This window comes from Anarhichas minor, unplaced genomic scaffold (assembly GCF_050575085.1).
Source record: "Anarhichas minor isolate MPS153535 unplaced genomic scaffold, ASM5057508v1 ptg000031l, whole genome shotgun sequence".
NCBI lineage: Eukaryota > Metazoa > Chordata > Actinopteri > Perciformes > Anarhichadidae > Anarhichas > Anarhichas minor.
The window spans coordinates 2,539,360-2,555,880 of record NW_027466477.1 but is presented as its reverse complement, the minus strand read 5'-3'; the positions used below and the strand labels follow the sequence as shown (position 1 = coordinate 2,555,880).

Below are 16,521 nucleotides of genomic sequence, written 5' to 3'. Positions count from 1 at the left end.
CTGAGAGCTCCAATAAAACTCATCAATGATCCTCACTGTTGTTCCTTCATCATCATGAACACACACTAGTTTATTCTGACTCAGTCACACACACACACACAAACACACACACACACACACACACACACACACACACACACACACACACACACACACACCGTCCTGCTGTCACAAAGACTCACTAGAGCACCACATGTGGATTAATCCGCCGCTGAAAGTAGACCCTATCTATTCATAAGATTTACAACAAGAGAGAAAAGAATAGCCCCAGCCTTATCCTTATCTTTCTTTCCCTCCTTCATAAGTTTGGGTTCACTGAAAATATTTCACTTCTTTCGAAACATTTGCAACTCAAACTCAAATGTCTTCGGCTTCATTTGAGCCAAATCGGTTTCTATTTCCTCCTGTTTGAGAAACGTTTGGTAAAGTCTACCGCGACTTAGCTGTTTTAAGGAGATGAGTCCTTTTAAAAATGAAACCTGTGAGTCATCTGTGAGCCGTTTTCAAAGACGTAAGTCTTCACTAGGTACCGATAAGCTCGGAGCTGAGAGCTGCAAACAGGCGAGGGAAGTGGTGAAGTAAAGGGAGACGGTCTGACACATTTGGTGTTAGCTTGGTTAACCATAAGAAGAACATAGAATAACACCAGCCTCGTGCTTTGGTTGTCTGTAAAGGTGTTCAACGTCAAGAGAAACAAAGACCTCTGGTTTGGTTTCAGAGCCGGTGTTTAAACACGGATAACGTAGCCTCTGTAGCAGAGCTGGTGGGCTCGGTCGAGACTCTGGAGTCCTCACACCTCCTTCAGAGGAAAACGTAAATGAAGCACAACTCTTTGGAGAAAGTATTCACATCAAGCATGTTAACACAAACTCATCGTCATCTTTAACTCAAAGTTCTGGACACCGACCGTGAGAATACTGTAGTTTCCGGGCCAGAAGTCTCCGTGCGACGTCACCACGCCCGTCACCGGGTCGATCTCGAATCCCTGGTCCCTGTCGTCCGTGAGCTTGTAGGTCACCGCGGCGTTCGAGCCCTCGTCGTCATCGCGGGCGACCATCCTGCACACTTCCCGTTGGCCCGCCGGCCGGCGCTGCTCGGGCAGCTGAACTTGGAAAAGCTTGTCGGTGAACTTGGGCCGGTTGTCGTTGGCGTCCAGGACTCGGATCACGACGGTTGCGGTGGAGCGCAGAGACGGAGATCCGTTATCGGAGACGATCACCTGAGAATTAAGAAGAGAAGAGGATTAATAGCGTCATGATTGTATCATTTTACAGCTTGATGAAACTCTGTATGTAATTAAAAAACACCTCTTTTTTCAGGCATTTACAGACAATAATGAAAGTAAACTTTTCTCGCAGCTCTATGGGGAACACCTGATTTCAGAGCCACATGCTGTCCTTCCTTAATCAATAACTCTCATCTAGCTCTGTTAATTGCAGTGAAAACTTAATCCACAGGAAAAAATTAAGAAACAGAAAAAGATATTAAATTATGTTGAGACAACAGATTAGGGTTCAAACTACTTTTCCCAAGAGGACGAATGAAAGTCAGCACCAGTTTCTTCTCAACAAAGACATTCATGTACCGGTAATATTCTGTGAGATTTAAACTGACTTTATTTTTATAGTATCTTGTGAAAAAATATATAAAGTCCAAGTCTCTGTAAAAATTCTGAAACATGCCTGAATGTATCGGTGTAGCCCAATAAGGAAGATTTAATTTAAAATACTTTTGGTGGTGTTGGAAGAATAAATGTGGTTTCTTGTAGCTGCAGTGCATTCTGGTCTATCTTCTGCTCCTGTGAACTCAGAAAATGTTCTCCGTGTGTCCTCTGCTGCCATAGGTTTTTGTTTTCCTGTACGACTGCTTGAAATTAGGCTGCTTTAAAAAGACATCTTCAGTCTTCGACTCTGAAGCCAAATCCTAATCTCATCCTGCTATTAAACCCAATAAATCCAGACTGGACGTCACGTTTTCAGCAACGGACTCTTGTCTTCATTTTATTAAAGGCGGTGTGTGTGTGTTTTTATGAGCCTTTAGTACTTATTATACTTCCATAGATTTATTGACTACAGAACACCAGGACTTGTTTTTGTCTCAGCATCAACTCCGAAGGGAAGGGAAAAGGTTTACAAGAGACTCACCTCGACGCTGTGTTCAGGTTTACTCTCCCGATCCAACGCTTTGAGAGTGCTGATAACACCTGCACACACACACACACACACACACACACACACACACACACACACACGAGAAAAATCAATATCGTTAGTGTGTGTGTGTGTGAGTCTCAGTGCTGGGAAGTGAGAGTTCTAAACCTAAACAAACAGAAGGTTAGGAGTGTTAGTGTTTCTATTGTTGTAGGTGTGCCTCAGTGACCGAGCCGAGCAAACATGTTGGTTTATGGATGTTGTTTCTGCTGTTGTTGTTGTTGTTGCTGGTAAAGCTGTGTGTCTTTGTGTGTGTCTAACAGAGTTATATTAAAGTGTGTGTATACAGTACAAGTGTGTGTATACCAGTGTTGTTTTGCTGCCAAACACTAAAAACTGGATGAAATAATTTCATCCAGATTTTAAGTCAAGATATTTTTACACATAAATCAATTATTCAGCAGAGTGAACAGCCAATCAGAGAGCTCGCTCTCCCCGACTCTCGTCCGCACCAGACTGACATTTTGTTGAATCAGTGTTTATGAACCGCAGACATCGGCTTTGCTTCTGATAAGAGTTATAAATGTGGCTCAGCAGGTTATTCAGACACAGCTGTTGGTTGGGAGTCGGTTTGTGTGTCTGCAGCTGTTTGTTTTCTTCACTTCAGACCTGCAGTAAAACCTGCCAGTTAAACATCATCACTATGGGTCCTACTCTTGTTTGGTCGAGATATTTTGACTCAAATACCTTTTGTGAAATGTTAGAATATGTTTGAATATGTTTGAATATGTTTAGTCGTTGGTATTAACTGAAAAATGTGTTTGGTCTTTGATAAAAGATTCTCTTAATAGTACTGTATCTATACCAAATTTGTATTTATTTTTATTTTTATAAATCCTGAACTTATTATAATTGATCATGTTTTAATTAAGATATGTTAGTTTGAAGCTTGCACTTCGATGTATGTTTGCTCCGTCTTATCTCTTTCTTTCTGCAGCTGTGAGTCAAATTTACCAGTCGGGCTTTTGACCTCATCTCATCTCAATGAAGGAAGTGAAAAGTTTTCGGGCCATTAGCTCTAATAAGGAGAGCAGAGACACCAGCAGAGGAGGGCGGCTAACGAGTGTGTGGATAGAAGAGAGAGAGTGAGTGTGTGTGTGTGTGTGTGTGTGTGTGTGTGTGTGTGTGTGTGTGTGTGTGTGTCCTCTTTCACACCAAAGCAAGGCTTGAGGAAAACCCTGGTGTTTGTTGTTGGTGTGAAATGATTATGAGAATCTGATGCTCCTCAGCTTATTAAAAGGATCAACTTCAGGTTTTATAGTGACACTAGAATCACACATGAAATCCACTTTAATCAATCATAAAGATGATTGAAATAAAAACATAAATTAGTTTAAGAAAATATGAAAATATTTTTTAAGAGGTAAGGAAATTAGGTTGTCGCTCTTCTTTTATTTAAGTATTTTGAATTTTCTGCACGTTTACTGTTCATTTTAGTGATTATTCTCATTGTGTATGTTTGTATGTAAGCATGTTCAAAATAAATCTATCTATCTTATCTAAAAGACAAAAATAAAGTTGGTAATTTAACTTTTCATAAGGAGACAAGATGGAGCACAATTTTAAAAGTTTGGTACAAAATAAAAGATATGAATGGCATAAGGTGAGACCATCGGCACAGACAGCTAAGGTTTATATATCGTTAACAATAACCTTAACAACTAGCGTGGATAACGTCACAAAGGCATTCGTGGTGTTGCATCACAGAAGTAGTCGTGTTAAAACTGAAATACAGCTCGTCTTCTTTCTTCGCTCTGCACACCCGGCCACACACCGTCTCATTGTCAGTTTTTGGAAAACTATAAAACTATCTGGGTGAGATGGTTTTATTGCAATGGGCCTGGATTTATGTTGAGGAGGAGGGGGAGGAAACTATCTGTTGACAGAAACAGGGACATCAAAATGTCAGCCATAATAATGTCTTATTGTTTCAGCAGGTTGACTTCTGTTGAGCTGGAGGCCAGGTGTGTGTTCACATGTGAAAATGGGCAGAACTCCAAGTACAACGCACATTCTTTCCTCCGCTGTTCTCTCTCTCTGATTAATTACACAGATCACCGCTGTGAGGTGTCAAGCTTTTCAAACCCACTTTCCCACCCACTAACATCTGGCTTCAGCCTTCACTGGGAAAGCTTGCATTTGGCGTTTTAGATAGTTGGCTCATTTTCACCTATGTGATGTCAATAAGGTAAAAGAGACAAAAGGAGAGTGACCACACTCTGGTTTTAAATTTGTATTTATTGTTTTGTTTTGTTTGTGCAATGCTGTTTGTTTTATTTTGTCTTTTTTTAATAATTTATGTCCGTTCTCTTATTTATATCTGTCTTTTTATTTAATCCGTTTATAAAATGTGCTCCAGTCTTGGTTAGGACCGGGTGAAGGAGGCAGACTGGAGGAGGTGTGGGAGCTTCTCTTTCAAGGGGGGCAGTGAAAGACCCCGCTGAGGGTCGACCGGGGCTTTTTTTACGACGAGTGCAAACGAGCTCTGCAGGGAGGACGTGGTCGGGACAGGTGGGGCGCGTTAGGAAGAGTTTTTTTGTCATTAGTGCAGACGTGGGAATCAGCGATGAAGCCGAGTCTCTCCCTCGCTGCCAAACCCACGTGAAGATAAACAGTGTTGTCTGGCATGTCAGGGCCCGGTTTGTTTGTTTCCGTGTCTTTTCCCTCTAATTTCACCGCCAGTTGGCTTTTCTACAGCTGCTACTTCACATCTTTGTATATATTTTTTTGTAATGTAGTAATGTAATGTATTTAACTCCCTGTTAAAACCGTGTCTTAAACGATGAGGCACAGAGTCAGTCAAACACTCTCTGGGGTTGGTTTGGACGGGGGATTTTCTGTCTTTCTTGAACTAAGAATACGAAATTACGTCTTGAATAACAATTGTATGCAATTGGTAAAAACAAAAGAGCAACAAACAGCCTAATTCATTACTAATTGCAAGAACGGTTTTAAAACAAATCCACCGAGCTGGGCCCCCGAGGGCCTCGAGGTGCCCCTCATTATCAGATCATTATCGGATCCGATCTGAGATACAAATCACTCGTCTGCCTGACTTACTAGCAATGCTATCTGATCACTGCGACCATTCTGAATGGAGCTCACACACAAAATGTAAAGTTTAACACACGGACACAAACGGAGTGGAAGAAATAAAGGCAAAGACATTTGAGTTTGAGCTGAAAATGTTTTAAGAAGAAGTGGAAATTATCAGTTATCCCAAATTAAAGAAAGAGTGAAACAAAGAGGCTGGAGATATTCTCTCTTGTTGTGAATTTTATGAATATATAGTTAATTTTCAGTAATTTCCCAAAAAAACAGCAGATAATAGCGTATTTGTTGGGGACTATATCCAGCGGCGGATGAATCCACATTTGGGTGTTCTTGTGAGTATTTTCCCACTGATTATCTTACGGCCGCTGCTCTGCACTGCTCTCAGTTTGTGGCTGTTGAACAGAAAGTTAAGCAGAATGCAACACAATACAGCAGCTCAAGGATGAGCGGCTCTGCAATAATTTGAGGAAGTTTCTGTTGCAAAATGCTAATGAATTGGGCACATCCTGCCACGACTGGCCTTGCTGACAACACATAATGAGCCCCACAGTGAACTAACATAACCGAGATGACGATTTTCGGTCATTTTCGGTAATTTGGCACGCCCTTGCTCCCTGCACCGACCTGTTGTCGAAGCCATACAACAACTTGTTTGAAGCAGCAACGGCTCAATAAAAACAGTTTGGACTTGTGTTTTTCTGTTGCTCAGCACACATCCTACGCTGCTGAAACTTAATCAACTAATTATTTAAAGTTTAATCAGACACATAAAGTAAATGCACGCTTCAGGAGGGTAAAGGCTTAGTCAGAAACCTGCGTACAGTCATGAGTCATTTCGTCCTGTCGAGGCATGAGAGGTTTCAACAATACCAGTCACCTGCATTAGTAATAGTGGGTTCATTTGTGAAAATAGGACAAGGTGGGTCATGTTCTGAAGAGGAGGTATCTACAGAACATTTAGGTAATTCAAGGTAACGCAATCTCACTCGTTTACACGATCCATGAACGCTGATATCCAACTTGTATTCTTTAGTTTTCTGAGGATTTTTCAGGAGAGTTACTTTAGTTGGAGCGTTCCCTCTTTGAAGTTAAAGGTTAGATTATCTGTGTCAACGTATCCTCAAAAGGGTTTTTGTACCTTATGTGCAAATTCCCTTTTGATTTAAACTACACGGCCTAAAATACGTGGACACATTATACCTATATGTGACCAAAGGCATTATTGTGCTGCTTTAGCAGCGTTTACTCCTTTAGTTTCAGGCTTTTTACCAGATTTTGTTCCCATTCAGTCGCAAGAGCATCAGTGAGGTCCAACACTGACGCTGGGTGTTTGTTCAAGTTCATCCCAAAGGTGTTGGATTGGTTTGAGGTTAGGGCCAGTAAAGCAGGACAGTCAAGTTCTACCACACCAAACTGGGAAAAACATGTCTTTGTGCGCAGGGGAATCGTCATGTTGAAACCATAGAAATAGAACAGGAGTAGAAGGGACAGACTGTCTTATAACTGACGTGTAAACTAAACAGATGAGCGCCAACTTTCTTCAGCTCCTTTTCTGTAACCAGTGTAGCATTAAATCATGGTGGAATAAGAAAACTAGCTAGCTAACTAGGGAAAGCTGGCTACTTAGCTAGCTTGCTTATTCCACCATGCTTTAATGCTACACTGGTTACAGAAAATGAGCCAAACAGCCGGCTGGTGATCTAACGGCCCATACTGGTCACTCCCCAGCTAACTAGCCAGCCATCCGTCTCCAGAGCTGCAACAACACTAACAACAATAGCCTTTTTCTTTTGTTCTAGTCAAATGACCACGGTAAACAGGTAAATGTGCCTTCTACTCCTATTGTACTTCTTTGGTTGACACAAGGAAGGGACAAAAACAAACTTTTGCCACAAAGTTGTAACGTTTGTCTAAAATATCATTGTAAGATGACACATTAAGATTTCCATTCATCGGCTCTAAAGGGGGAAAATCAAGATGAACAGCTCAAAACCAAGATTACACAAGAACCTTTTGGCCATATAATGTCTCTAGCAGTTCATGTAATGTGAGCTAATGTTAGAATAATCTTGTTTTATTCAGTTTTTCAGTTTCTTCTTATTGATTTTGACATTTTCGTTTAACTTTAAAACTTTGCCCTTTCATTTGTGTAATTTTCAAATTCATTAAAACTTATTATTTTATGTGGACCGTTGGAAGACTCACTTTTGGAAGCCAATGGGGACCAAATATGTGAATAAAGAACACAGTTGACCAGCTTTTCTCTACAAATTTGGGTCATCTACATTCAAAATACCTCAGTCTACTGCCGAGGCTTGACATTAGAGAAATCCTCAGTGTAAAAAGCGCACACACAATGACACAATAAAGCTTTTCAACCTAACACATTTTTCATCCTGTGCTTGTATGCACGACTACATGAACATCAAATACACCTGCCTTTGCACAAAAAAAAGGGTTGTTTTAATGTGGCTGTTTCAACACCTCCCGTCCTCCCTGCCTTTGTGTGACGTCTCTCCGTGAAGCAGAACTCGCCCACTGTCAGTAATCCTTCGGTATATTGGCCTGAGGGTGTGGACACCAGAGCTACCTAGAGATTATATAAAGAGCACAGGGCTTGTAGCTGCTTGTAGCGTCGGAGCTAACGCTGCGCCAATTTGCCTGAACATCAAAGTCCAGAGCAGATGACTCAGTTGCAACTGTCAAAGATGAACACCCAGATACCTGAGAGGGTTTTCAGGCCTCTTTTTTACTCCTGCTATTTCTGTTTTTGCTCCAAAAATCCTTTCAGACCACAGATGAGTGAGTTTGTGAGTGACCTCTGAAGGAGTTTCTCATTATAAAGTTTCATTTTCAGCGTTGTCCTCTTTGTGACATGCCCAGTTACTGCATGCCTTGCTCTGCTCAGACTTGTAACAGTGCATTAAGACATATTAACCATTTTTCACCCTCCCCCCCTTTGTGGTAAATAACTCGCTGTTAGGTTTTACAGCCGCAGCAATACCCCTGAATCAGAATGTAAATCTGCAGTGGGGACATGGCGACATGTACAGGTATGTCGAAATAATTATTTAAAGAGAAAACACAGAGGTCCTCCAGATGTGGTACATTCACAAAGGGAGTTAAATCCATCACAACGGAGCGAGTTGCCTATATTTCTGTCCAAACTGCTTATGAAAGTGGAGGATGGCATTTCGCCGGCTGATCCAATTACATCCTACATCCCAGAGTAACAATATATCTGCCTGCCCGTAAAAAGCCTCTGAGTATTCAAATGTCTACACTTACTGTCACAAAGCAGGAGGCTGAAGCTGCTCAGACAACAGGCTGATACCATGCTTATAAATGAGCAGTAAGTCACTTTACTATGAAAGCCTCGTGCTGTAACGGAAACATTTCCTCACAGAATGTCTTTTAGTTAAAACAAAAAAATAAAACCAGTAATATTATCACTGGTGATTGTTTTGCATGTTCATTGGAGACATATTGTGTTTCAGTGGACACTCTTAATTACCTGTTTGTGGATCCACGTTGAAGAACGTCCGATGAGATTCCAGAATCTGGAAGGACAGCTTCCCCTCAGAAGACGAGTCCACGTCTGTGGCCGACACCTGGACGACGGACCTGACGGTGGCCAAGTTCTCCTGGACGGTCGCGAAATACACCGGCTGAGAGAGTTCTGGAGCGTTATCGTTAACGTCCAGGACCTCCAGGAAGACGTGAGTCCAGGAGATCAGAGGCTCGGTCCCCAGGTCGGTGACGTACACGGAGAGCCAGTAGTGAGGCATCGTCTCGCGGTCCAACGCCTCCGTTGTACGAATCACACCTGAGACACGTGAAGGGGGGGGGGCAAGGATTAACTGCCGAGATGAAACAATTTCACTTGTGAACAGCACACCGTGTATCTACTTGTTTCAAACTGCTGCTGTGCCTCAAGGATCTATCACTTATCATTTTTTTATTCATTTTTGATTTAATAACTGTTGCCAGCCCGGAGGAAATATCAATCACAATGACATTCATCTAGTTTAAGGTGCTTGTTTGCATTTTTTAAAGTCTGGATTGGTGCCCAAAGGCTCAGCAGCATGACACGCTTGTGTTGCCAAAACTAACTCAAATTCCTCTAGTTTACAAAAAGCTGAATGCCCTGGGTCTAAATACAAGAAGTCAACTTTTGTGCACATAGTTTCTTTGGATACCCTGAAGGAGTTGTTGAGAGGTCGCTGATGGACAAATGGAGACTCTACCTGAATCTGACCTCTGACCTGCTTAGAGGTGAATAGTGCCGACACACAATAGAAAAAACTAATTTGGTGTAAAACCACAAGATATTAGTAGCAGTTTCTTGTGCTTTCAGTCATAGCACATGATCTTCATCAGCTGATAGATCTTGCCCAGTTGTCATAGAAATGTATTTTAAGTTTGCCAACTGCTGTTTCCATGGTCAAGTATGACCTAAACTCTCCACATTCATGTGAACATGGATGAGAAATCTTTACGATACAAAAAATGCAATTAAAAAAAAAGATCTGTAATGATGAGCTTTTTAAATTACAGCTTCATTTCTGGGAAGAGACGAGTAACGTCTGGAAATCTCTGTTGGCTGGCGGGTTTTTAATTTATGAATGAAATTAAGGCAGTTTGTAGACTTTCAAAATGCGACAAAAAAACAGCAACATAATAGCCAACCTGGGTCTTCTATTTCTGGTTTTATTAGCGCCATTGCTCACCCACGTCAAGCACACAAGGCAAATGAGGCAAATGAGTCAAACTACGTCAGTTCACCAGCAGAGTTTAGGATCGGCTGCAGGATGTTTTTGAATATATTCGGATCACATGTTCAAACTTGATTTTTTTTCTTTTAACCCTAGTGTAGATCAAGCAAAAAATTCCCCATTTCCCCAAAATGCCAACAATATAACCACCAATTAGAAAAAGGCAAAACCAGTGTTTGTACCTGTTTCCTCGTCAATGGTGAACACTCCAAGACCAGAGCCTTCATGGATGTGGTACCGGACAACTCCATCTCTGCCCAGGTCCTTGTCTGAAGCTGTAAGTGTGACCACTGATGTCCCCACTGCTGCATCCTCCATCACTCCGGCTTCATACACAAACTCTGAAAACACTGGTCTGTTGAGGTTCTCGTTGACGTCCAGAACCTCAATCTCCACAAAGCAGGAGGAGGAGAGGGAGCGAGGGAGGCCGTGATCGACGGCCCGGACTGTGAGGTTGTAAACCGCCCGCCTCTCAAAGTCCAGCTCCCTCTCGAGGATCAAGGCACCCGTGGAGGAGTCGAGGTGAAAGATCTCGCCTTCTTTATTCTTGAGGTTGTAGGTGACGAAGCCTCCGCTGCCCAGATCCAAGTCAACACTCTCAACCCACATGAGGAGGGTGCCCACAGGTACATCCTCTGGAACTTTTATTTTGTAAACTTTGGGTACAAACTTGGGTGGGTTGTCATTTATGTCTTGCAAAACCACCACCAGGTCAACCATGGAGAACAACTGAGGGCCGAGTTTGGCTTGGTCTCTGGCTACGATCCTGAGGTCGTGCCTGGGTGAGGTTTCTCGATCCAAACCACTCGTCACAGTCACCTCACCGGTCACTTCATCAATTCTGAACATGTCGGTAGACGTCAGCAAGGAGTACTGGACACTTCCGCTCGTATCGATGTCGGGGTCTATTGCGCGAGCCGTAAAAACGATGGAGTCCACCTCTGTGTTCTCAGGCACACGTACCACATACCTGGGCTGATCGAAAACAGGAGCATTGTCGTTGACGTCCATGACGTTCACTGCAACGAACTTCCACGCGGATGTCTGCGGCGTTCCCAAATCATAAACAGTGATGTTCAAGATGTAGAACTCTTTACTCTCTCGGTCTAATGGGCAAACTAACTGAAGGTCACCGGAGAACATGTCGATGGAGAAACAGCCGTTCTCATTCCCACTTGATATGGTGTACACCAGCTTACTGTTAAACCCAGTGTCAGTGTCTGTCGCCTTGAACTGAACTATGGTGGAAAGCAGTGGATGGTCCTCAATCAGGTTGATTGAACCTGGGATGCTCGAGTCAAACTTGGGAGAATGCCGGTTGGTGATGTGAATATCAGAGAAGGTGTTTTCTTCTTGATTGGTTAAACTGGGTTTGATTGACTCAATCAGTTTATCGGTCAGCTGTTTTAAAACGTCCGTTTCGTGGCAGCGGAGCGTTGCGTTATCGCCCCTGTTAGTGACAGTTACCCTGATAAGTGAAGCTTCAGAGAAATGTTTCCCGTCAGTGGCTACAACTCTCAAATTGAAAGCACCCTCTCGCAGGGGAATTGGCTGCTTAAGGGTGAGGGCTCCCGACACCGAGTCAAGATTAAATACTTGGAGCTCATTTCCCGACTCGATGACGTACCTCAAGTGCTGCAGCTCATCCACATCAATGGCCGACAGCTGAGCGACTGTGTGTCCCACGGGTAAATCTTGAGGTATGGTGGTGTTGCAGCCCACCCTCTCAAGCAGAGGGAAGTTATCGTTGACGTTGTTCAGGGTTATCGTCACGGGGCATTCGCTGACCTGACTGAAGGGGCTTCCGCTGTCTGAGGCCCAAACTCTCAGGTGGTACAGCCGTTTCATGCGCTCGTAGTCCAAGTGTTCGGTGGTAGAGATGACACCCGTGAATGGGTCTATTATGAAAGGTAAGGGTCCAGCGTTCGCAATAGCGAAAGTCACAAAGCCGTTTTTTCCTTTATCTTTGTCAGTGGCGGCGACTTTCAAAACACTGCTGCCAACGGGGGTGTTTTCATCCAGTGTGGCCTGATAGGAGGGATGGGTGAACTGTGGGCTGTTGTCGTTTTCATCGGTTATCTCAATCACTATGTGAGTCTCAGCGTCACCGTGATTGGCCACTACATCGAACTCGTATCGTTCCTTTCTCTCATAGTCAAATTTCTCTGTTGTTATGATAATTCCGGTTTTGGGATTTATTGTGAATTTAGTGCTGTCCGGGTTATTTTTGATACTGAAGGTAACATTATAAGGTACCGAGGTGACCGAAACCTTAACCACGTGAGTTTTAGGGGGTGAGAACTCACTCAGGGTGACAACATAGGTGTCCTCTAAAAATGCTAAAGGGCTGTAATGATAAACCGGAACGTGGATTAGCGTAATTGGAGAGAGCAAACTAGGGAGGCTCCTGTCTTTAGCTTGAAGGGACAGATTCAACCCAAAAGGAGTTTGAGACCAGATAATCCTCTTTGTAGAGATGACTTGGAAGTCACAGCCCTGCACACCTAAAGGGATTATCTCAAAACACTTGTGTGGATCCCCTCCAACAATATTTAGGGATTCCACAGGCTTAACTCCTGCTTCCACGTGGACATCCATAGTTATTTTGCCATCTGTAGATATTGTGGGTCTGAGGGGAGGTTTAATAACTGGAGCCCCCACGGACGTCTTTTGAACGTTTATTGTAACCCTGGCGACATTACCAAATTTTTGAACACCGGATATCTTCTTCGTCCGGTCCTCAGCTAAAACCGTTAGGTCGTACCTCTCTTTTTGGGCGTGATTGAGCTTCTTGACGAGGCTGATCGTGCCTGTGAAAGGGTCGACGACAAAAGGATGAGCTCTGGTGGTGAACGAGTAATAAAACCGAGCGTTGCTCCCGATGTCGGCGTCTGTGGCGCTTACCCTCACCACACTTGACTTAACTGGAGTGTCCTCCCTGATGGCCTCGTTGTACGAGGCAGGATAGAAAAGAGGCTTTAGGTCGTTGGTATCAAGCACTTGGACAAACACCTTCGTCTTCGCCTGTAAGTCAAAAGTGTTTTCGGTCGCAGCCACGGTGAGAGTGTAAGCGTCTCTGACCTCCCTGTTGAGTTGTGCCGAGTTACTGCTGCGTGTTTTGATCCTGAGGAAGCAGAAATCTCCAACCTGAACTGCCTCTGCTTGGAAAAGGCCGTCGTCATCGCCCGAGACGACATCGTATTTGATTTCCCAGAACAGATCCGTCACCTCAACGCCCATCTTCACCGGCGTCTCAACAAACGTCCGCGGGGCCGAGTTCTCATTGATGGTGGCGTTGTAGAGATGATGCGTGAACCTCAGCGGCGAGCTGTCTTTTCCTTTTCCCATGCTCCCATGACATCTCGCCACGTGCAGGAGGACCGATGCTAAAGTGAGGAGAGCTGTTCCTAAAGCTGCCATCTTCGGTGCCTCCATGAAGATCCTCAGACCTGTACAAAGGAAAGAAAGAACGAGACAATTAAATGTCATGTGAATATAATCTATAAACCAAGAAAAGGAGAAGCCTTTTTGGAAACAAAAGAAGTTTCCTTGAGTAAATAATCTTGTCTGTTTCGCTTTGCATAACATGTAATACACACTTAACCCTTGTACCTACACTATTTTCTAAATAGAAACCAATCATTGCCACTAAGCTCCAAAAAGAGTACAAAATGGACACAGAATACACAATGACGCAGCAGAGGGGAGGCCTTTGGCGAGGTATCTGACTCCTGCCCCAACTTGCCTTTACCACAAAAAAAAAAGAAGAAGACAAAGTAAAACAACACGTTGTTTCAGCAGCAGAAAGTTGTCTCCAAGCTTTTATAGACAGGTGGCAGCTCAAAACCTTCCCCATAATTATTCCTTTGGTGGCCAAATATTAGCAAAAAGTACTCATCATAATTACCACTTCTAAGCCTTTGTCATCACAGAGCTCTGAGGAGGGATTTGTAGTTTGATGACTCGGTGTCGTGCAGATGACAGTGGGTGGTTCAGTCCTGATCCGAGTGTAAACGGCTGCATGTGTACTGTACGTCTGAGCTGCTGATTGCTGTGTGTGTGTGTGTGTGTGTGTGTGTGTGTGTGTGCATCAGACGTCCCTGAAGCCATGAGCCACCAAACTGCTGCTTTCATGATCAACAAAGGATCAAAATCCCACACTGTCGGAATTTCAATGTCTCAGTTACGAGGGAGACTCGGTCAGAATGGGCTGCATGAACACTGGGACGAATTTAGATCACTGACTGTAATAAAGTTGAAGCGTCTCAGATGGAAACCACGGCCTCAGTTGCATTGCTTGTAAAACATTTACTGAATGCTGCATTTAATTAGATGGCAAGTTGTTCTCTAAAGGTTTTCTTATGGTTTTTCCAAACATGCATAAAATAATTCTGAAAGGCTGGAGACTCGCGCATTAGATTAAAGTCTGTTTTGAGTTATCTGTCTACTACATATTCTATATTCTTTTCAATAAAAGCACCCACAAAGTGTCATTTAAAGATATTCTCACTTTCAGTTTCCTTCAGAGCAGATTCAACAGTGAGAAAATTGTCGAATCATATTCCCTTATCTATATTTTAATCAGTGTTATTCATACTTCAGTCCTACGGTGGCATAACTGATGTTATCAGGATTTAGCATTCCCTGGCTATGCTAACTCTTTACCTGTGTGCAGGTACAGTTCGTCGACCCTCAGACTGATAGCAAAAGGAACAAAGTGGGAGATATGAGTAACGTGGGAAGAGTTGGAGCATTCTGCAAAGCTGCCCGTTTATGTTTTGGCACCTTTCTCAACACCATTAACAAATCAAGGGACGCATCTTAACAATCAACCTCATTATATGAGAAACACGCTGGGGAAGAAAAAAAATTACATTACAGTCATTTTAGCAGACGCTTTTATCCAAAGCGACTTACAATTCAGAGTCTATCACATTTCTACACCATAAGCACAACTACTGGAGCAATTTTGGGGTTAAGTGTCTTGCTCAAGGACACATCGACATGTGACTAGCAGAGCCGGAGCCGGGGATTGAACCCCCAACCCTCTGATTGAAAGACAGCCCTGCTCTCCACTTAGCCACAGTCGCCCGCAAAAATGAGCTCATGAATGCAAGATGACCTTAATTCAGCTTTTACCAGCTTGGTCAAAATTACGTTCACTGACAATAAAACTGAACTGTCAATTAAGTTTGAAGGAAAATATTTTCTCCCAAATTAAGTTTCTTTTTTGACGAATCACAAATACACACAGCAGTTTGGGGTGGATGGGACTTTCACCAGGGAGACCTGTGTACGAGTCCCGCGTGAAACCAAAAGTAACGTAGTTATTTTAACCCCAAAACACTTTTCTAAAACTAACCAAATAGCTTTGTTCGCAAAACTTATACGTAATTAAGAATGCAGTTTTAAAATGGAAAAAGAGCCACAAGTGGTTAAAATATTATACACGTTGATATATGATTATGTAGAAATGTTGATATGAAACGTTGAGATTCAGGGTTTGCAGAGACTCCCAATGCCAACATGTTATTCCTGCGACTGTGTTTGACACATGCTGGAGGCTGGATGTGCCTTTTGCATGTGGATTCCATGCTCTGTAGTGAAAACGTGCACAAGAAACATGGACCGACATGAGCTAAAGTGAGCCGGGCGGATGCACGACCACACCAAGCCAGCTCGGATTTCACAGCGCTCGAGACTGACAGCAGGGAGAACTGCAGGCTAGAACACTTTGCCCTTCACTGCCACTCTGACAGCCCGTCCAGAGCTAAAAGGAATCTGCACTGAACAATCTGCAGAGATGCCGTTCCCTAAGATCAGCGGTGAAAAGATATTTTGGGTGGTGCTTTTTTGTTTTTTGTTACCATTTCACTCCACTGCAAGAAATCAGCTTCTTCAGATAGTATTATGAAGAGAATCTAAACCTTTGACCCCATTGTGAAGCCATTAGAGTCCTAATGAGCCACACCAAGGGGAAAGATGCCTCCATGTTGTGATGCTATGGATGCCGGTGTCGTACTTTATCTCAGGATTTATGTGGGTTTATAAAAACAGCTCGTGTTCGAAGTACCAAACGTTCACGTCTGTGTCTCCAGGTAGACTGGCGCTGGGGGTTCCAGTGGAGGGTGACAGGTATGTGGGGTTTTATCTCCAGTCAGGGCACTCGGTGACAGATAGTCAGGGTCACTATTTGGGTTTCGCAAGACATTTAAGGCATTTTTTTATCTATATTCTACATCTCCAAAGATGGAATAAAATAGGTTTTAGCATAATTTAGAGTAGCTGCTGAATCCTACTTCAAACCAGGGACACTAAACATGTGCTACCTGGGGTTCTTTTCTTGTGAGGCTCAAATCTCAATAGAGATACCTGATGGATTACAGCTTTCACTGCATGAATACATAAATAAGAGGAACTATTTATTTTGAGCGACAGTGTGTGTGGTTCATTGATTACAATATGTGCACAGCATATACATC

General features: G+C 43.2%; 2 protein-coding genes across 2 annotated transcripts in view; both read right to left on the bottom strand.

Moving 5' to 3' along the window:
- Positions 1 to 13,474, bottom strand: part of fat2 (FAT atypical cadherin 2) — a 68,752-nt gene extending 55,278 nt beyond the window's left edge. The window contains exons 1-4 of the mRNA XM_076105168.1: positions 10,222 to 13,474; positions 8,779 to 9,090; positions 2,145 to 2,203; positions 908 to 1,219 (exon numbers count right to left, since the gene is read on the bottom strand). Of these exons, the coding sequence (XP_075961283.1) occupies positions 908 to 1,219; positions 2,145 to 2,203; positions 8,779 to 9,090; positions 10,222 to 13,474 (3,936 nt within the window). The remainder of the gene's footprint in view (positions 1 to 907; positions 1,220 to 2,144; positions 2,204 to 8,778; positions 9,091 to 10,221) is intronic.
- The window catches only part of LOC142964701 (vesicular integral-membrane protein VIP36-like), a 265,045-nt gene that overhangs the window by 23,120 nt on the left and 225,404 nt on the right, over positions 1 to 16,521 (bottom strand). The gene's annotated exons all lie outside the window — the stretch shown is intronic.